This window comes from Zea mays, chromosome 2 (genome assembly GCF_902167145.1).
Source record: "Zea mays cultivar B73 chromosome 2, Zm-B73-REFERENCE-NAM-5.0, whole genome shotgun sequence".
In the NCBI taxonomy this organism is placed as follows: Eukaryota; Viridiplantae; Streptophyta; class Magnoliopsida; order Poales; family Poaceae; genus Zea; species Zea mays.
Genome location: NC_050097.1, coordinates 68,123,253 through 68,145,398, shown reverse-complemented (window position 1 = coordinate 68,145,398; position 22,146 = coordinate 68,123,253). Strand labels below are relative to the sequence as shown.

General features: G+C 42.5%; 1 protein-coding gene across 3 annotated transcripts; it reads right to left on the bottom strand.

The window, feature by feature from the left end:
• Positions 1-16,855: 16,855 nt before the first annotated feature.
• Positions 16,856-21,640, bottom strand: LOC100283887 (uncharacterized). 3 transcript variants are annotated; one of them, XM_020547768.2, is made up of 12 exons: positions 21,442-21,636; positions 21,057-21,129; positions 19,656-19,744; positions 19,514-19,575; positions 19,335-19,404; positions 19,198-19,234; positions 18,192-18,278; positions 18,050-18,090; positions 17,914-17,974; positions 17,745-17,833; positions 17,268-17,504; positions 16,856-17,181 (listed from the first exon to the last, which is right to left on the bottom strand). In XM_020547768.2, the coding sequence occupies exons 3-12, from the start codon at positions 19,716-19,718 to the stop codon at positions 17,026-17,028; spliced, it is 903 nt and encodes a 300-aa protein (XP_020403357.1). In that variant the 5' UTR covers positions 19,719-19,744; positions 21,057-21,129; positions 21,442-21,636; the 3' UTR covers positions 16,856-17,025. The 3 variants fall into 3 exon arrangements, with proteins under 3 accessions (XP_020403357.1, XP_008668052.1, NP_001150257.1); XM_008669830.3 differs by lacking the exons at positions 21,057-21,129; positions 21,442-21,636 and adding an exon at positions 20,433-20,579; NM_001156785.1 differs by lacking the exon at positions 21,057-21,129 and having other exon boundaries at positions 16,899-17,181; positions 21,442-21,640.
• Between the last annotated feature and the right edge of the window lie 506 nt (positions 21,641-22,146).

The following is a 22,146-nucleotide window of genomic DNA, read 5'->3' as shown; positions in this document are numbered from 1 at the left end:
GGTGATTTTTCAAAAAGCTTCTCCTGTCCGGAATAATCTACGGTATTCCGGACAATCAACTTTAGAATAGTTGTAGATGAACTTATGCACCTGTGGAATGATCAACTAGACAAACTGGTTAGTCCACAAGGTTTGTGATGGACGTCAAACACCAAAATCGATTATAGGAAATATTGAGACTATTTCCATTTCAGCTTCATGAAAGCTGGACTTCGCTTCCCGCTCCATAAGATACTAGTCAAGGTTTTGAAAACATTTGAGATATAGCTTCATCAAATTACCCTGTGCCCATGTTCTGGAAGGGGTGGCTAGGTTCTTGGATGAAGGAATGGTTTTACGTGAAGAATGACCTGAGTCAGAGGGAAGATGTGAAAGGAATTATCCAACGTCCTATATGGTCTCGCTTCGGCATTAGAAGGCCATCCACTGCACTTGGGAATGATGTGCAAGCGTGCCAAGCTACTTTCAACACAGTGTGCACCTATATTGGCACAAGACACTTAGTTCAAGAGCATATTGCTTACAAAGTATGGCCTCTTGCGAGCGAATGGGAAATGCCGAAGGAAACCGCCACTGGCTCCAGCCAGTGTGGACCAACTTGGTGAAGTACCTGGACTTGCACCAAAAAGGCAAGTTGTGCCCTTAATCACTCTTCTTTACCTAATAATGTTCATGTTAATCATTGTGACATCCTCAGGTTAATTTGATGGGACCTAATAGGTTACCCTAGTTTTGTTTACTCCACACCTTGCAAACAAATGAACTATTGGGTAGACTTGTTATTGCTCTACCTGGTTTTGGGATTAATGTTATACTGAATTATGATCATGTTCTATTATTATCGTGGTTTAATTATTGTTCATGATAAGAGTATTGTGTTAATTGGAACATGGAGCGACCACCCGGGAAAACAGTGCTACCACAAGGGAGGAATATGACGTCCTTGGCTGACTAATTAGGAAAGCTAGTGGAGGACTATGTTACCCGAAAGGGGCAAGGGCGATAGAGGAGTTGCCAGTGTGGGGAGGTTCTCTGGTCGATCATTCTATGATGGCTTTTCGGGCGAGGGATTACTATATCGCTCTTCTCACGAAATCGTAGCGGGTTTTCTGAAGCTAGTGAAACTTTGTAAAGGCCTCATAGTAGATCCCTAGCCATTCACCTCAGAAGTGTTTATGGGCCTTGCAAACCCTGGCTAGATGGGATACACGAATTGTAGGTAAAGGGTGCAACCTCTGCAGTGTGTAAAACTAGTATGTCAGTCGTGCTTACGGTTATGAGCAGCTGGGACCTCACATGATTAACTTATGAAATTAAACTTAATCAGTTATTTGCATTGCATTGTGGGATTTATTTTTAATTATGATCTCTTATTTAATTGGGTTGGTATCTACTTATACTTAGTAATTGCTAATAAAACTTTAACCAACTTTAAAGGCAATGCTCAGTGTTGGTGACTTATTCTCGAATGTTGTGAATCAAGAACAAGGCAACACAGTTGTTAATTATTAGGGACATTTGTCTTCCGAAGCATTATCTCCTCATGGACATAATGATCATCAGACGAAGGTCATGAAGGACATGCCTTCATCATTCAATATGTAAAATAATAATGCAAAGAGACGAAGGCAGTAAGTATATCTCATTAATTCATTCGTATTTGTATTCTATAAAACATGTATGAATATCAACAGAATTTATATTACATTGATACCTTCGGCTTGCCCGGAGGTGAAGACGTGAGAGAGTGATTACAATTCAGCGTGCACAGTATGGTGCTACTGTTCATCTATTTATAGGCACGGGACATAGCCTGGGTAAAAGTACATTTGTATCCCCAATATTCACCCATAATTGTAATACAAGCCATTAAGGACTAAGTAGTCTTTTTCCCCCTTCGGTTGGCATCATCTTCATTATGAGCCGAAGTTGTCAATCTGGCGATAGCTTCGACGTTTATTCTTATCATCTTTAGATTTGTCTTCATCTCGTATGCCTTCATCATGAGGAAGAGACTTGCATCCTGAAGACGAAGCTCCCTGTAATATCTTATGCTGAAAACAAATGGTTAATTATGTTTACCTTTGGAAGAGGAAGGCCCCCAATAGTAGCCCCTCGCAGTATTAATTTGTTTTATTGTAACAAATTCAGACTACGACGTGAACGAAGGCCTTTAGCCGAAGGTCCAAAAAAACACCTTCCCTTCGCTAGAATAGCGAATCATTATAAACCGTGGGACCCACATAGTTGTGGAACTCTGAGTATATATATAGAAGGCTGTGTCGCAAATATTTTTCATGCCATCTAGCTTTCGTATTGCGGTTGTTATTTTAGTTTTCCTGTTCTTTGAGTTCAATTGACTGTGAGCTTTAGCTTTCTGTTGTGACCAACACCGAAATGGCTGATGACAAGAAAAGCGTTGATCCCACACTCGCTGGCTTCTACGAAGCCATGGAAAGGACCAATGTAGAGAAGATCACCAATGAAATATTAGCTGGGCTATCTGGCGATTCAAGCGACAGTGAAAGCTTCGATATTGAGAGTGAGAATGAAAATGCCGAAGATCGGCCATGGAGACCCAACCATGTTGTTTTTGGGAAATCCACAATCAAACAAGGTCAAATTGAAGAGATGAAAGGCAATACTTTCATGATGTATCTATAGTGAGGGCTGGAGGAGAAGACATTGTTCCCCTACCAGAAGGTGATGAAGTGGTAATCTTTAGGAGCGTCATGAAAGCTGGACTTCGCTTCCCGCTCCACAAGATACTGGTCAAGGTTTTGAAAACATTTGAGATATAGCTTCATCAAATTACCCTGTGCCCATGTTCCGGAAGAGGTGGCTAGGTTCTTGGATGAAGGAATGGTTTTACGTGAAGAATGACCTGAGTGAGAGGGAAGATGAGAAAGGAAATATCCAACGTCCTATATGGTCTCGCTTCGGCATTAAAAGGCCATCCACTGCACTTGGGAATGATGTGCAAGCGTGCCAAGCTACTTTCAACATAGTGTGCACCTATATTGGCACAAGACACTTAGTTCAAGAGCATATTGCTTGGCCTCTTGCGAGCGAATGGGAAATGCCAAAGGAAACTGCCGCTGGCTCCAGCCAGTGTGGACTAGTTTATTTGAAGTATACTTTTCAGTTTAGAAACCAGTTTGATAAGCCAAATGATGATTGGTTGGATGTTATAGAAGCAACAAGTGATGAGATACTTAGAGTGTACTCAAAGGCAGAAGATGAAGCTATGACAGTTGCCTTCGGCGCTCGCGGCAAGAAGAGGTTGAATAGAGTGTTTGATGTGATTGGGTTCGTTTACCTAGACTACTGCTATCTCGCCCAGAAGCAAGGGAGGAAAAGGAAGGTCGCTGCCTCGGTATCTACGGGTGTGTCGAGGTCAAAGAAAATCAAGGTTTTGACACGTAGACCCAAGCGCATCGAGACGGCCGATGTGCCGAAGTTAAGTGAAATGGTGGAAACAACCCCCTGGCCATAGAGATTGTTCCTGTTGTGCCTGTTGAAATTATTGCAGACCCAGCCAGAGAGCCAGAGCCAGAAAAGGTAGCAGAAAGAGTACCAGAGCAACCGAAGATGAAGGTGACAACACTACCGAAGCTGCCAGCTACCATAGGAACTCCAAGGAAGAGGAGGATGGCTAGTGTCTTGGAAGCTGTTCTAGAATTTGTGAAAATGCCGCCTCCTTCTTCTGTCGAAGCTTCTGGCAGTAAAACTGAAGATATCTCGGAGATGATTACTGCCAGTAGCTTTGCTCATGCTGAGGCGGGACCTTCGGAAGCTGTACCTAAAAATCCGGGTGTGACAAGTTCGCGACGAAGGATCTAGGTGAGCTATACCACTTTTTGGGGATCACCGTCGAGCGCAAGCCCCAGTACACCATCGATGTCCTTGAGCATGCTGGCATGGCTGGTTGTAAGCCCTGCTCGACTCCGGTGGACACTCAGGGCAAGGTCTCCTCCAACGACGGCCCTCCGGTGGCTAATCCAACTAGCTATTGTTGTCTTGCTGGGGCCCTGCAGTACCTCGTCTTCACCCATCCTAACATCGCCTATGCTGTCCAGCAGATGTGCCTCCATATGCACGCCCCGTGGGAGCCTCATCTCATCGCTATGACGTGGATCCTGTGGTACCTCCGAGGCACCACTGACTTCAGCCTTCTTCTTCGTCGATCTGCGACCACTTACCTCACCATCTACACCAACGCCGATTGGACTGGTTGTCTCGACACACGTCGGTCCACATTTGGCTTCGCAGTGTTCCTTGGCGATAGCCTCGTCTCATGGTCTTCAAAGCGTCAACTAGTTGTCTCCCGCTCCAGCGCCGAGGCTGAGTACCGTGTTGTGGCTAATGATGTCGCTACGGCAGTGACTTCGTCAGCTGCTCTAGGAGCTGCACAGTATGCTAACACGGAGCACCCTTATCTATTGTGAGAATGCCAATGCCATGTACCCCTCCATCAACCCTGTCCATCATTAGTGCACGAAGCATGTCGAGCTCAACCTTCACTTCGTTCATGAGCGTGTCGTCGCTGGGGATGTGTGGGTTCTTCATGTCCAGACCACTTCTCATTTCACCGACATCTTCACCAAGGGCCTCCCTACGTCAGTGTTTGAGGAGTTTTGGTCCAGTCTCAACATCTGTCATGGCTAGAGTTTTGACTGGGGGTGTTTGAGAGCACCTAGAGGGGGGTGAATAAGTGATCCTGTAAAATCAAACACTAAATAGCCACAAACTTGATTATCAAAGTGTTAGTGAAATCAAGTGGCTAAGGAACACGCTCGTGAGAGCAAAGCAATCACAATAAGCAACACATGAGACACGCGATTTTTATCCCGTGGTTCGGCCAAGTAACACTTGCCTACTTCCACGTTGTGGCGTCCCAATGGACGAGGGTTGCACTCAACCCCTTTCAAGCGATCCAATGATCAACTTGAATACCACGGTCTTTTCCTTTAGAGTATGTTTCTCGTTTGCGAGGAATCTCCACAATTTGGAGTCTCTCGCCCTTACAATTGAGATCACAAAGAAAGCATAGAGTAAGGTTGGGGAGAGCAACACACACAAGACTCAAATCTGCAGCACAACCACGCACACAAGTTACAACTTGAGCTCGAAACACAACACACAGAGTTCGCAACTCAGATGGAGCTCAAATCGCTAACACAGGGAATCAAAAGCGTGGAGTCGGAGTCTGGGAGTCTTAGAATGTTTCGTGAAAGCTTGGTGTTCTCCTCCATGCGCCTAGGGGTCCCTTTTATAGCCCCAAGGCATCTAGGAGCCGTTGGAGGCCAACTTGGAAGGCCAAAATTGCCTTTTGTCGGGTGGTGCACCAGACAGTCCGGTGCACCATCGGATAGTCATTGTAGCTGTCCAGTGCACGATCTCCTTCCATATCTGTCGCATCCGACCGTTGGTCCTCGGGGTCGGTTGGCGCACCGGACACTGTCCGGTGTGCCCAACCGACCGTTTCTGCGGGCCATGCGTCTCCCGCGGATTGTGCAGCCGATTGTTGGCGCTGGCGACCGTTGGCTCACCGGACAGTCCGGTGAATTATAGCCGTACGCCTCTGTGTTTTCCCGAGAGCAGCTGTTTCACCGCTGGCCAGCCTGGCGCACCGGACACCACCGGACAGTCCGGTGTGCCTGGCCAGAGTTGGTGTTCGCTGCACACAGCCAACTCTTTTCCTTTTCTTTTCTTCTGCCTTTGTCACTGTTTCTAACATTTAGACAAACACATTAGTATACAAAATAATGTACTAAGTCTAGAAACATACCTTATGCTTTGATTTGCATTCTTCACACATTTTGCACATAAGAGCTCAATTAATGTGTTGGGCATCTAATCACCAAAATACATATAGAAATGGCCCAATGGCATATTTCCCTTTCAATCTCCCCCTTTTTGGTGATTCATGCCAACACATCAAAAAGCAACCAAAGAAGTGCAGCATCAATGCAATTTGAAGACCAAATTATTTTTGCTAATGCTTTGGCATATTTGGATCACTCTTTGCCACCACTTGGTTTGTTTTTGAAAATCAAATTCTTTTTCCTATCTCTAAGTCAAACACACTTGTTTGGGCAAATCGAGAGATTTTCCAAGAGAAAAATTGATCAAGTGCCAAAAACTCCCCTTTTCCCATAATCAAAATTCTCCCCCATAAGAGATTAAATTTTGCAATAAGAGTATTTTGGACAAATCACAAATTCTAATTCTCAAGTGGTTGGCTGATCCAGTTGCTTTGGCCTTAATTCCCCCCTGGCATTAAGCACCAAAACGGGATCATTCTTGGCCCTTTAACCCCATTGCCTCACCAAAAATGTCAATTAAGAGCAAAAAGGCAATGAGATTGCAAGTATGAACTTGGAAGTGAGTACACTAATACTGGAGTGCAGTGGAAGTCTTTTCATTGTCCAAGTTCACTTTTCCCTTTCAATGCACATTTGATACTACATCAAGTATACTCAAACAAACAGGTTAGTCTCAAAGGGTCAAGTTGTAGCATATCTCCCCCTAAATATGTGCACCATTTGCATATGGACTTGTGAGGTCCGGGGAGGTCTTGTACAACTTGAGCACCACAAATATACAATGAATAATGTAAATGCTTAAAGTAACATGATCAAAGGCATAGAACACATGTATGCTATAGATCAATCCAGGTTACGCGAATCTAAGACATTTAGCTCACTTCGCAACCTGCAAAAAGTTTTCTCATCCAACGACTTGGTGAAGATATCGGCTAGCTGGTTCTCGGTGCTAATATGATAAATATCGATATCTCCCTTTTGCTGGTGATCCCTCAGGAAGTGATGCCGGATGTCTATGTGCTTAGTGCGGCTGTGTTCAACAGGATTATCCGCCAAGCGGATTGCACTCTCATTATCACATAGGAGTGGGACTTTGCTCAGATTGTAGCCAAAGTCCCGGAGGGTTTGCCTCATCCAAAGTAGTTGCGTGCAACACTGTCCTGCGGCAACATACTCGGCCTCAGCGGTGGATAGGGCAATGGATGTCTGTTTCTTGGAACTCCAGGACACCAGGGACCTTCCTAGAAATTGGCACGTCCCTGATGTACTCTTCCTATCAACCTTGCACCCGGCATAATCGGAGTCTGTGTACCCAATTAAGTCAAAGGTAGACCCCTTTGGATACCAGATCCCGAAGCACGGTGTAGCAACTAAATATCGAAGAATTCGCTTAACGGCCACAAGGTGACATTCCCTGGGGTTAGATTGATATCTAGCACACATGCATACACTAAGCATAATGTTCGGTCTACTAGCACATAAATAAAGTAAAGACCCTATCATGGACCGGTATGCCTTTTGATCAACGTACTTACCTCCTTTGTTGAGGTCGACATGCCCATCGGTTCCCATCGGTGTCTTTGCGGGCTTGGCGTCCTTCATCCCAAATCTTTTGAGAAGATCTTTAGTGTACTTTGTTTGGGAGATAAAGGTGTCGTCCTTGAGTTGCTTCACTTGGAATCCAAGGAAATATGTCAACTCGCCCATCATCGACATTTTGAATTTCTGCATCATCACCCTACTAAACTCCTCACAAGACTTTTGGTTAGTAGAACCAAATATTATGTCATCGACATAAATTTGGCACACAAAAAGATCACCATCACAAGTCTTGGTAAAAAGAGTGGGATCGGCTTTCCCAACCTTGCTTAAGTCCATAGAGCGCCTTAGAGAGCTTATACACGTGGTTGGGATACCTGTCATCCTCAAAGCCAGGGGGTTGTTCCACGTATACCTCCTCCTTGATTGGCCCATTGAGGAAAGAACTCTTCACGTCCATTTGAAACAACCTAAAAGAGTGGTGAGTAGCATAGGCTAACAATATTCGAATTGACTCTAACCTTGCCACAGGAGCAAAAGTCTTCCTGAAATCCAAACATGCGACTTGGGCGTAACCTTTTGCCACAAGTCGAGCCTTGTTTCTCGTCACCACCCCATGCTCGTCTTGCTTGTTGCGGAACACCCACTTGGTTCCCACAACGTTTTGCTTTGAACGTGGCACCAGGCTCCAAACTTCATTTCTTTTGAAGTTGTTGAGCTCTTCCTACATGGCCAACACCCAGTCCGGATCCTGCAAGGCCTCTTCTACCCTGAAAAGCTCAATAGAAGAGACAAATGAGTAATGCTCACAAAAATTTGTTAAACGTGAGCGAATTGTTACTCCCTTGCTGATATCACCCAATATTTGATCGACGGGATGATTTCTTTGGATCGTCGCTCGGACTTGAGTTGGAGGAACCCGTGGTGCTTCTTCCTCCATAGCCTGTTCTTCTTCTGCTCCCCCTTGATCACGCTTCTCTTCTTGAGGTACCTGTCCATTATCTTGAGTTGGGGGATGCACCATTGTAGAGGAAGATGGTTGATCTTGCTCCTGTTGTTCCTGTGGTCGCACATCACCAACCGCCATTGTGCGCATTGCGGCCGTTGGAACTTCATCTTCATCTATATCATCAAGATCAACTTGCTCTCTTGGAGAGCCATTAGTCTCATCAAATACAACGTCGCTAGAGACTTCAACTAATCCTGATGATTTGTTGAAGACCCTATACGCCTTTGTATTTGAGTCATATCCTAGTAAAAACCCTTCTATAGCCTTGGGAGCAAATTTAGAATGTCTACCTTTCTTCACCAAAATGTAGCATTTGCTCCCAAATACACGAAAGTAAGAAACATTTGGTTTGTTACCAGTAAGAAGTTCGTAGGAGGTCTTCTTGAGGAGGCGATGCAGATAGAGCCGGTTTATGGCGTGGCAGGCTGTGTTCACAACTTCCGACCAAAACCGCTTGGGCATCTTGAACTCTCCAAGCATCGTTCTCACCATGTCGATAAGCGTCATGTTCTTCCTCTCTACCACACCGTTTTGCGGTGGTGTGTAGGGAGCGGAGAACTCATGCTTGATGCCTTCCTCCTCAAGAAATTCTTCTACTTATAGGTTCTTGAACTCGGACCCATTGTCGCTCCTTATCTTTTTCACTTTAAGCTCAAACTCATTTTGAGCCCTCCTTAGAAAGCGCTTTAGGGTCCTTTGGGTTTCTGATTTGTCCTGCAAAAAGAATACCCAAGTGTAGCGGGAAAAATCATCAACAATTACAAGACCATACTTACTTCCCCTGATGCTAAGGTAGGCAACGGGTCCAAAGAGGTCCATGTGAAGAAGTTCCAGTGGTCTTGATGTTGTCATCACATTCTTGCTATGATGATTGCTTCCCACCTGTTTCCCTACCTGACATGCTGTACAAGGTCTGTCTTTCTCAAAGTAGACATCAGTTAGTCCTAGCACATGATCTCCCTTTAGAAGTTTATGAAGGTTCTTCATCCTAACATGTGCTAGACGGCGATGCCAAAGCCATCCCATATTAGTCTTAGCCATTAAGCATGCATCTAGATCGGCATTCTCTTTAGAAAAATCTACTAAATAGAGTTTGTTGTCTAGTACACCCTTAAACGCTAATGAACCATCACTCCTTCTAAAGACAGATACATCTATATTTGTGAATAAACAATTATAACCCATGTTACATAATTGACTCACAGACAATAAGTTGTACCCGAGTGATTCAACTAAAAACACATTGGATAGAGAATGCTCGGATGTAATGGCTATCTTTCCCAATCCTTTAACCTTGCCTCGGTTCCCATCTCCAAAGATGATCGAATCATGGGAATCCTTGTTCTTGACGTAGGAGGTGAACATTTTCTTCTCCCCCGTCATGTGGTTTGTGCATCCGCTGTCGATAATCCAGCTTAAGCCCCCAGATGCATAAACTTGTAAGGCAATTTACGCTTGGGTTTTAGGTACCCAACTCTTATTAGGTCCTACAAGGTTAGTCACAATAACTTTTGGAACCCAAAAACAAGTCTTGTCTCCCTTGCATTTGGATCCCAACTTCCTAGTGACTACTTTTTCATTCTTACATGAAAGTACAAACGAGGTGTTGCAAGCATGAAAAACAGTAGTAGGTTTATTACACATTTTCCTAGGCACATGATGAACAACATGATTTTTCCTAGTCCTACTTCTACCATGCAAAAAGTAGAGCTAGAGGCAAACATAGCATGTGAATCATTATAAGCAGTATGAACATAACTCTTATTATAATTGGAACGACTAGCAATTTTCCTATCATAAATGAAAGCATGATTCCTTTGAGGACTACTAGCCATAGGAGCCTTCCCTTTCTCCTTGTTAAGAGCGGGAGCCTTTTGGCTTGTTAAGTTCTTGGTTTCCTTTCGAAAACCAAGTCCATCCTTAATTGAGGGCTGTCTACCAATAGTGTAGGCATCTCTAGCAAATTTTAATTTATCAAAATCACTTTTGCAAGTCTTAAGTTGAGCATTAAGACTTGCCACCTCATCATTCAATTTAGTAATAGAAATAAGATGTTCATTACATGCATCAACATCAAAGTATATACATCTATTACAATTACTTACATGCTCTACACATGAACTTATTTTACTAACTTCCTCCAGCTTAACATTTAAATCATTATTTAAACTCTTTAAACTAGAGATAGATTCATGGCAAGCAGATAACTCAGAAGATAGCATTTCATTTCTCTTAGTTTCTAAAGCAAGAGACTTTTGTACACTAACAAACTTGTCATGTTCTTCATATAAAATGTCCTCTTGCTTTTCTAGCAGTCTATCTTTTTTATTTAGCGCATCAATTAATTCATTAATTTTCTCTACTTTGGCTCTAGCTAAACCCTTAAATAAACTAGAGTAATCTACTTCATCATCGGAAGAATCTTCATCACTAGAAGAAGAGTACTTAGGGGAATCTCGAATACGTACCTTCTTCTCCTTAGCCATGAGGCAAGTGTGGCGTTCGTTGGGGAAGAGCGAAGACTTGTCGAAGGCCGAGGCAGCCAATCCTTAATCGTCGGAGTCAGATGAGGAGCAATCAGAATCCCATTCCTTTCCAACATGAGCCTCGCCTTTCGCCTTTCTATAGTTCTTCTTCTTCTCCTTCTTCTCACATCTTTCTTGTGCCTGATCATTTTCATTATCGGGGCATTGAGCAATAAAGTGACCAGTCTTACCGCATTTGAAATAGGAGCGCTTTCCCCTTATTTTATTCTTGTTGGGGTACTCTTTACGTCCTTTGAGTGTGGTCTGGAAGCGCTTGATGATAAACGCCATTTCTTCATCATTGAGCCCGGCAACCTCCACTTGTGCCACCTTGCTAGGTAGCGCCTCCCTGCTGCTGGTTGCTTTGAGAGCAACGGGCTGTGGCTCGTAGACGGGTAGTGGACCGTTTAGTGCATCGTCCATGTATCGAGCCTCCTTCACCATCATGCGCCCGCTCACGAATTTTCCGAGGATCTCCTCGAGGCGTCATTTTTGTGTACCTGGGGTTTTCACGAATAAGATTGACAAGATGGGGTCAATAACCGTAAATGACCTGAGCATGAGTCGGACGACGCACTACCGGAATTTGGCTCTTTGCCGAGTGTCATATTCTTTGCCGAGTGTTTTATTTCGGGCACTCGGCAAAGAATCTCTTTGCCGAGTGCCACGCAAAAAACCCTTGGTAAAAGAAAACACTCGGCGAAGAAGCTCTTTGCCGAGTGTTTTATTTTTGACACTCGGCAAAGAGTTTCTTTGTTGAGTGTCTTTTTTTAACACTCGGCAAAGGGCTCTTTGCCGAATGTCACAAATACAACACTCGTCAAAGAGCTCTTTGCTGAGTGTTTTTTCTCCAACACTAGGCAAAGACAATTTAAAAATCACATTTTAAAGTAGTAAATTAATTATTTAATTCGAATGAAAAGGTTTTCAACTACAAATTTGTATAACTCATCATGATGTACAATTTATATGTTGAACATTTCTTCATATGACAAAATAAAAATAAATTTGTTCATAAAACCTATATCTCTCTCGTAGTTTATGAAACTACGAGAGAGACGTATAGAATTTGTGCATATTGTTAGAACCATCATGTGAGATAAACAAATGACCAAACAACCAAAATAAACTTTGTAGATCTTAAGAAGTTATAGAAGTTTATAGTTGACAACTTTTTCATTTGAAGTCATATTGTCAATGAAAACTACGTCTGAATTTAAAAAATTAAAATTTGAATTTTAAAAACGACTTCGAAAGAAAAAACCACCAACATGAAAGTTGTAGGTATTGAAGAGTTATGAAACTTTGTAGTTGACAATATTTTGGTTTGAAATCATCTTGTTATGCAAAACTATGTTTAAATTTTGAAATTTGAATTTTTCAAACTGTCTCGGATGGAAAAACCACCAAAATAAATGTTGTAGGTCTTGAAATGTAATGAAACTTTGTAGTTGACAATTTTTTGATTTGAAATCATCTTATCATTGAAAAATTCGTGTGAAGTTTTCAATTTAAAATTCAAATTTTGTAAACGGTCTCGGATGTAGAAACTATTAAAATAAAATTTGTAGATCTCAAAAAGTTATACAACTTTATAGTTGGTCACATTTTCAAATGAACTCATTTAGTGCCTTAAATAATCAAATTACTCTCGATTTGTTATAATACATGGGGAATGAAAACGTAATATAGACATAATTGATGTAGTAGTGTAGTGGTGGTTGCGAGTTCGAATCTCACCATTTACAAAACATATAAGTTTGATTCAAAATAATAGTGAAAAATGATAGGGCAACGAGTAAGGTAATAGGTAGGGTTGGATAGTTGTTCCTAGAATTTAAAAAAAAATGTTTTGCTAGTTTTTTTATTTTTTCGATTCTTAATTTGCCAAGTGCTTTTTGACACTCGGCAAAGTCTTTGTCGAGTGTCCGAAAAAAGTACTCGACAAAGAACCATTTGCCGATGAAATATTTGCCGGGTGTTCTTTGCCGAGTGTTACTCTCGGCAAAGGCTTTGCCGAGTGTTACTCTCGGCAAAGGCTTTGCCGAGTGTAAAATAGCCTTTGCCGAGTGTCTTAGACACTCGGCAAAGAACGCGATTCCGGTAGTGACGTCATGATCCATCCATCTTGTGCTTCCATAGATTCGAATCTTGTTGACCAGGGTCTTGAGCCTGTTGTAGGTTTGTGTTGGCTCTTCTCCCCTGATCATGGCGAATCTCCTCAGCTCGCCTTCCACCAGTTCCATTTTGGTGATCATTGTAGCATCATTTCCCTCATGTGAGATCTTGAGGGTATCCCAGATTTTCTTGGCGTTGTCCAAGCCTCTAACCTTGTTATATTCATCCCTGCACAGAGATGCTAGCAAAATAGTAGTGGCTTGGGCATTTTTGTGGATTTGTTCATTGATAATCACAAGGTTATCAGTGCTATCAAAATGCATCCCATTTTCTACAATTTCCCATATGCTAGGATTTTATGACTCCAAAATGAATAGTCCTCTCCATCAAAGTGTGGAAGTTTTCCAAGGGGAATTGAGAGTAGGTGCGCATTTGAATTATAGGGAATGCGAGAGTAATCAAAAGAATAATTTTGATTAACCGTCTTTTTCTTTGATGAAGAGTTGTCGTCGTTGTCGTCCCTTGGTGAAGAAGATGATGCATCACTATCGTAGTAGATGATCTTCTTGATGTGTCTCTTCATCTTCCCGTCCCTCTTCTTGTGACTCGAGCCTCAGTCAGTGGGCTTGTCGTCTCTTGGCTCGTTGAAGAGGGATTCCTTCTCCTTATCGTTGACCACCATCCCCTTACCCTTAGGATCCATCTCTTCGGTCGGTTAGTCTCTTAGATGAAGAGTACGGCTCTGATACCAATTGAGAGCACCTAGAGGGGGGTGAATAGGTGATCCTGTAAAATCAAACACTAAATAGCCACAAACTTGATTATCAAAGTTTTAGTGAAATCAAGTGGCTAAGGAACGCGCTCGTGAGAGCAAAGCAATCACAATAACCAACACACGAGACACGTGATTTTTATCCCGTGGTTCGGCCAAGTAACACTTGCCTACTTCCACGTTGTGGCGTCCCAATGGACGAGGGTTGCACTCAACCCCTTTCAAGCGATCCAATGATCAACTTGAATACCACGGTCTTTTCCTTTAGAGTATGTTTCCCGTTTGCGAGGAATCTCCACAATTTGGAGTCTCTCGCCCTTACAATTGAGATCACAAAGAAAGCACTGAGTAAGGTTGGGGAGAGCAACACACACAAGACTCAAATCCGCAGCACAACCACGCACACAAGTTATAACTTGAGCTCGAAACACAACACACGGAGTTCGCAACTCAGATGGAGCTCAAATCGCTAACACAGGGAATCAAAAGCGTGGAGTCGGAGTCTGGGAGTCTTAGAATGTTTCGTGAAAGCTTGATGTTCTCCTCCATGTGCCTAGGGGTCCCTTTTATTGCCCTAAGGCAGCTAGGAGTCGTTGGAGGCCAACTTGGAAGGTCAAACTTGCCTTCTGTCGGGTGGTGCACCGGACAGTCCGGTGCACCACCGGACAGTCATTGTAGCTGTCCGATGCGCGATCTCCTTCCATATCTGTCGCATCTGACCGTTGGTCCTCGGGGTCGGTTGGCGCACCGGACACTGTCCGGTGCACACCGGACACTCCGGTGTGCCCAACCGACCGTTGCTGCGGGCCACGCATCGCCCGCGGATTGCGCAGCCGACCGTTGGCGCTGGCGACCGTTGGCTCACCGGACAGTCCAGTGCACCATCGGAGAGTCCAATGAATTATAGTCGTACGCCTCTGCGTTTTCCCGAGAGCAGCCGTTTCACCGCTGGCCAGCCTGGCGCACCGGACAGTCCGGTGTGCCTGGCCAGAGTTGGTGTTGGCTGCACACAACCAACTCTTTTCCTTTTCTTTTCTTCTGCCTTTGTCACTGTTTCTAGCACTTAGACAAACACATTAGTATACAAAATAATGTACTAAGTCTAGAAACATACATTATGCTTTGATTTGCATTATTCACACATTTTGCACATAAGAGCTCAATTAATGTGTTGGGCATCTAATCACCAAAATACATATAGAAATGGCCCAAGGGCACATTTCCCTTTCAGTGTTAGATTAATTGTGCTTGTGACTGTAATGAGGTCTCGTGTAATGGGCTTAGGCCGAACAAGTCCTTTATAAATACATTACCCAACCCATTTAGGTTTAGGGTTTTCAGTCCAATACAATCCCCTCCCTCTTGAGTATCTTGATTCTTTTATTCTCATTAGCTCATGTCTGGTGCACCACGTCTAGCGTACATCGGATGCCAAGGTGTCGCGTCAATTCCTTGAACTAAAATCAGTGCATTGTTTACATTCGATGAACAAGTTTGGTGCACATTAAACACATCTGGTGCACCTGCACCACCACCAACTCATCTAATTCATGTGATCTTTGAGTTGGATTTATTCTTAACCTTGTCTTGGGGCTTCCGTACAGCTACATAGTGTTAGTTTTCACCAGCGTGCACCATACCTACTCACTAAACTCAATTAGGTCATGCTACACGTTCATGTCACCCTTTATAGTATGGCAAAAGGAAAAACAAAGATCATGTCACTAATCTTCAACGTCATTGACACTTAGAACAAGTAGATCCTTAATATTCACACTTATTATTTGAACACCAAAAATAAACACCATCAGTAGGGCATGAAAACCATATACACCCAAACAATCAGTATTATTGTCACCTAACTTATAATACCTTTGTAAAACATAAGTTAGTCACTATAATCTAGTGTAATCATTAATCACCAAAACCGATTAGGGCTTCTAGTGTGGATACCTAATGGTGAGATCAATGAGTCTTCCTTTATCGTTACAATTGTAGTAGTTTTATTTCTTACACCTACCTCTGTTTTAATAGTCAGAATATTTAATTTGCATTGCATCTTTGAAAAAAGGGTTTGTAATAACTTGGATTTTGTAACTCTGTAATGCATGAAATTATTAAGAATGTTGTAGGCTTTATTTACTTATTTATAATTTTAATAAAAACATGGATTTTTTAGTTTTTCCTATGTGTGTACTCATCAGACTACCAGATTTAATTTGGTCTCCTTTATACTTAGTGTCAAATGGTTGACAAGTAAACTTAAGATTTGTTTAAATTGAATAATTCTACCACAAAAGATATATTGGAGCAAGTGATGTAATCTATATATTCCGTGCACGACATGTCCACTAGTATATACCTGACAACAATGAAGAAGATGACAAGGACGGCGAGGACCTACGCTTCTTTTGTTATTGCTACCATATTTGGTGTTTGATGCTAAATGGGTGAAGTCTTTGTTTATGATGTATGAGACCATATCAGTAACATCTAGTGCACATTATATGTGACACTGTTTGATACTGTTTGTAGAGTAAAGATTAAAATAGAGAATAAGATAAAGGATGAGATAGTAGATCGGGAGAATGAAATCAGAATATGGCTAGGCAACTTTGCCCACAGAAACAGAATTACAGAAAGGTCACAGACAACTTTAGGGTGTTTAGTTAGACGCACAAGAAAAGATGGACGTGGACAAACATACTTTTTATAGTGTTTAGATGAGAATCGCGTGAGAGACGAGACGAATGATGGAGCAATTTTTTTAACGATGTGATCCCAAAATATTGAGAGGACGATGTGGTCACCACATCATCCTACGTTGACCTCAAACCGTGTACGTTGACCTCAAACCAAACACAGGTTTAACCAAACCTGCAGCCTTCAGCGATGCAAACTGAACCAATTAGCATTTCTGTATTCTAATGTACCGTTTCAGAACATACCATCAGACCTGCAGCCTTCAGTGAAGCAAACTGAACCAATTAGCAGGCATATCCGAACTACCGACGTTGGCATCGAGAAAGGTCCGCAGACCTGTCTAGTCTAGTTGTGTTATGCGTTTGCTGTGGAAACTAACGGCAGTGTCAAATTAGGCACATTCCTTTGTTTGAGGCATCTTTTCTTGAAGAAGTCTGAGAGGGTATCACAGGTCGTTCTCTATAAGAAAGCAAAACTATCTTGTAATGGCATAATATGGTCTATATGGTTTGCGCGAAAGAAACCAATGGACTATTCTTCCATCTTGTCAACAGAACCCAACATGTAGTTAATATCTGGGGTGATGATAGCACGCTTGCTGATCTCTCCCACCGTACAGCAATGTTTTTCTCTGATGTTGATTGCTGCAACCTCCTGGGAAAACATGCAATTCGAGCCAAATGAAACCTGCACAGTTCGTTAATGTGACTTCGTTAGTACTGCATAGAAAACCTAAACAGGAAATACGACATCTTCAAATTTTCGAAACTCACATCAAAGAGAGTGTCTCCTATCTTCATCTTCACTTTACCACTCTTATATACGAGCATTTTCCCCATATAGCCTTCAGGAACCTCTTTGAGTTTCGAGCCATTGTGCGATGATGGCCTCATGTCCTCACGTTTCTCATCGCGGACTTCGTTAGGGTCAGCACCTGATTGTGGCTGCCTCGGTAAAGGAAGAGAGGATGGCAACTGGAAGAAGAGGAACTGTGATTCCGACGACATATCCTATCAACAGAAAACATGCATACAAAGCAAGATCAGCAATGCCTGAAAATCAAGCTGGTACACTTGGTCTATACAATTGAGAGGCATTCAACTGTGCCACCAAACTAGTCCATGTTCTGGTTCCACATGCCATTGACATAGACTGATGGGATAAGTGAAAAGTACACATCAATTGGTGGTGCAGATGAAAATGTTTCATAACCAGAAGTGAAAATGTGTTGAATCTGCATTGATACATACCATTAATCCAAGCTGCTCTGCTGCAGATAATTCATCATCTTGGGTCCTGCTGGCAGAAGATTCTCCAAATTCTTCCTCATCCAGAATTTCTGTGTCAGCGATGTAGGAAGGGTGTAAGGGTTGGTTGAAGAAAATCTCTTGCAATTTCAACTAAAGACTATCAATATACCAGGATTTCCAGAGTAGGGCTTCCTTAGTGGGAGAGTAACAGGATAATCATGGCTATAGTCCTGCAAAAAGAAGGGAAGCCAATGAATAATTCTGAATAGGAAGCAATCCGCATTAGTAATTTGATATTTACACACCCATGGTTCTGCATATTCTTTTGGTAACTTCGAAGCTCCACCTGAATATTCATCAGAAACAAGGTGTTAAGGTCCAAAAACAGCAATTTGTATGGGATGGTTCGAGTCATAAGCAATGAAGATAAATATCTTTCACTGATACCTGCTGAAGAATCCTTTTTGGGCATGGGAAAATTTCTTGCATAATAAGAGTTTCCTTGTCCAAATGCAACCTGTGTACCACTTCTTGCTATGCCAACAGAGAAATGAACTATTAGCTAGGTGTGCAGCAGGTCAAATAAAAATATCACTAAATTTACAAAAAATGAATAATCCATAACACTTAAGCAAACACACACACAAACAGAGAGTATTTTCTTTGTAACAAAAACCTTGCCTTTTATACTATATGTACTAAACATCAATTATAGCTAATAAAAATTTTGGTACATGCTCTACGTAATGCATTTTTAAGACAACCTAATGCAGAAGTATGTCCCTGTATTAAATATAGATGAATCCCCCACCCAAAGCATACAATTATAATTAGCCAACTCAGAGCACATCATACAAAGATGCAAACCAAATCACATACTTGTATTTTATCAGCTCAAAACTACTCACAATGTTGCAACAAATATTATTTTAGGATTGAAAAATGATTTTCAAGTGAAGTACGGAAGATAAATATATAACATAGTAAATAAGATTGCTCTTGCTCCTATAAGTGTGCGACATATGCAATTGTTATATTGCCAGTTTTTATCAAGTGGTAAGGAATGAATCAAGAGTGTTCAATCTACAGCCTCAAAGATTCATACTTAGAAATATTTATTGAAGTTAAAACTGTAAAACTGTCGAGAAAATGCTATGTGACTAATAAAAAAACTCGACCTGTGGAGGTAAGACCGCCTCCATAACATTATATTAAGAAGACCTCACGCAGGTCGAGAAAACCTCCAAACCCCTGCCCCACCCATATACCGCAGCACCGTAGCCCACCTAACCAACTCAATTAGAGGCCCTTTCACGCTATGTGACTAATCAATAACAATTGATGACAAGCCTTGAGCATGCTCAATGATAGGAAGTAGGAACTTACAATTTTCACAGGCAGTGATAAGATTTAGACTATAAAGCATGTGGTGAACAAAAACCAGGATTCTTACGCTTTTCGTCGGACTTAATTCTTGAGGGATACTTGTTCTGCAAAAAGAGGCAAGTTACTTTATACATCAACCAATTCTCAAATGGGAAGTTTGTAGACACAAATAACTGCCAAAGAACCAAATAGAACAATCAGTACTTGCGACATCTTAAGTTTCATCAATAACTCCTTATCCAAAGCATCCTCCTTTCTCTCTTCAACCGGTTCCCTGTCAAGTTACAGTAAAATCTCACTTCACATCAGAATTGCCAATTCTGCAAATCTCAAATGGAAGACATCCAGGTAAGTAGAAATAACATGTAGACCGAATCACATACTTCTTTGGGACAACCTTGGCAGGTTTCTTCTGAGGTACTTTTGGTGCGAATTTAAGTCCCCCCTTACATTTAAAAACAACACAACAGTAGTAAGAATAGCATAGAGCGAAACTATATGACGAATGGCCAAGGAAATGCCAACCTTGCGAGGTGGGGGTCCAAGGGGGCCATCTATTTCCTTCTTGACTTTGTTCTTATCATCCATGATAAGAAGTGTGAAACCTGCAAAACCTGAGGAGCAGACTACTGTGAGTAAACATCAATTTCAGCACTGCATCTATCTGCAGATTCCAACCAAAAATGAGATGTTTCAAATTGCTTTGACTGTGTAACGAGATAAAACATTAAGCTCCCGTGTTTATCATCACGAACCAATCAGTGGCAGATCCAGGATTTGAATCCAGGATATGCGTAGCTAAAAAATCCCTTATGCAACACTGTATAATCCAATACAAAATTTGGTAAACGGTTTGGTACACAAAGATAGTGTATCTAAAAGATCAAATAATACCTTAAATTCAACAAAAAAAAAGTTCAAAATTCACACAAAAAATATTGAAACATAGGATAAGGTCTTAGAGAAAACAAGCAAAAAAAGGGCATATCAGTGACCAGTCTTAAGCCTAAAAAATATGCAAATATGTTGAATCACAAATTTACAATCTATCAATCATCAATTTCAGGCATATAGAAACCTTCGTTCTTATTCTCTCCTGTCGACCAACTAACTGATCCACATTTCACAATCAGTCAATCAATAATTTCAAGCATGCGCCAAGATCAAGTCTACTATCTCTTTATTTTATTCACTAGAGATGCAGTTTTGTAAAGAAGGCGAGCAACAGAGGCAAAGCAACAACTGTTGGCCGCCGACAGGCACTGGCGCACACGTACTGCGCAGTGGCGTTGACCAGCTCACCTTTCCAGAGAGGAGAATGCGCAGGAAGATAGGAGGGAGACGTCGGCCAGGAGTACTACGCCCTGGCAGCTGCGGCTGGATAGGAAGAGAAGGGCGCTCGGCGCCAGGTTCCGGCCGGCGACGGCGGCGGCGGCTAGAGAAGAAAGTAAACTAGTGTATAGTGTGCGCCTATGCGCGCGTGGCAAACCGTTTATGTATGCTTGACAGAGAGTAAATAAGGACATAAGAGCAAAGACAAAGCAAACCAAGGTTCAGTGATTGAAAGAGTTGGACATTGTTCAGAGGTGATTAATGTAGCGGTTACATTAGCTACATAGTCAACCGACAGGTTCGTACGAATTTATATATTACATCATTAGCAGGATTCAACGGCTGGGGATCAGCACTGCGAAGGTTTCAGCAGTTTGGTTACTTGTACACAAAAACATTCGTGCTCCAAAAGTGACGATGCTCATCATAGGTATGCAACATAGGTACCAATACAAAAAAGGTGAGCATCAGTAGTTAAAGAGTCTTTGAGCTGCTGTGTTTGTGTGGTATGGTTATGAAGGTGAGTGAAGAAGAATATGCAGATTATATTGATTACAAATTATGAAGAGGGCAAGAGAGTAGAATGTGTAGTACCTTCATGAGAACGGCGATGATCTAACGATTAAGGTTTTGAGGGTCTGTAGAACCTGGCTGGGTAGTCTTGATCCTATATATATACACACACACGCCCATGGACATGGCTTCAGATTCAGGCTTTCAACAAGGCAAACAGCCATACGTGATACGCCCATGGACATGGGCAGCAACAGGCCAACAGCCATACTACAATATGAAGCAAATAATCACTGGAAGGTTTCAGGCTTTCAGCATCTAAGTAAAACTGAAAACCAACAAACATGGACATGGACAGCAACAGGCCAACAACCATACGCCCATACCTACAGACTACAGTACAACAGAGCACACCAGAAAACAGAGACAAGCTCTAAATCTGGATTCTGGAGACTGGAGACCGTACCTGCAGGCCGGCTGCTGGCGCCGCCGCGCCGGGGATGGAGGAGGGGCCGAGGGGGACGATGCCGCCGTATCCCCCGTCACCGGTAGCGCGCCGCCGTCACCTGCACAGTGTTCCGCTAGGGTTCCTCCCTCGGCAGCTGGTTGCCTGGTTCGTGTCGTGTGTGCCTGGGCGTTGCTCTGTTGGCTCTTGGTTGTGTTGTGCAGCTTCGGCTCACGTGGTGGGAATTAAGAAAAAGGAAGCTGGGCTGGGCCGCCGGGCAAGTGAAGTGGGCCACTGGGCCGGAATTTCAATCCAGTTAGTCAGGCTGACTAATCGGCAGATATCTGATCGCACTGATCGCGGCGTTACCCTTGACCTTGATCGGCTCTTGACCTTGATCGGCTCTGGAGTTACGATCAGTCGATTAATCACCGATTAATCGTGACTAATCGGATGTTCTGAAAACACTATAAACCAAACCAAATTAATTAATTTGTTGATGCACAAGGAGCACAATACATAGCAGAAGCAGGACATGAATCAAGCGTGGTAGAATTAAATGCTATAAAATGGAACTATCTATGAAACGACACAATGGCACAGAAATAGAGTACGAGCAAAGGCTAAAAACAATTACCTCTCTAGATAAACCTTGGTTATGTGATATTGTTGCAACTACTGGAATCCAAAAAACAGTTTAGAGTGCTGCTATAAAGTATCCAAAAC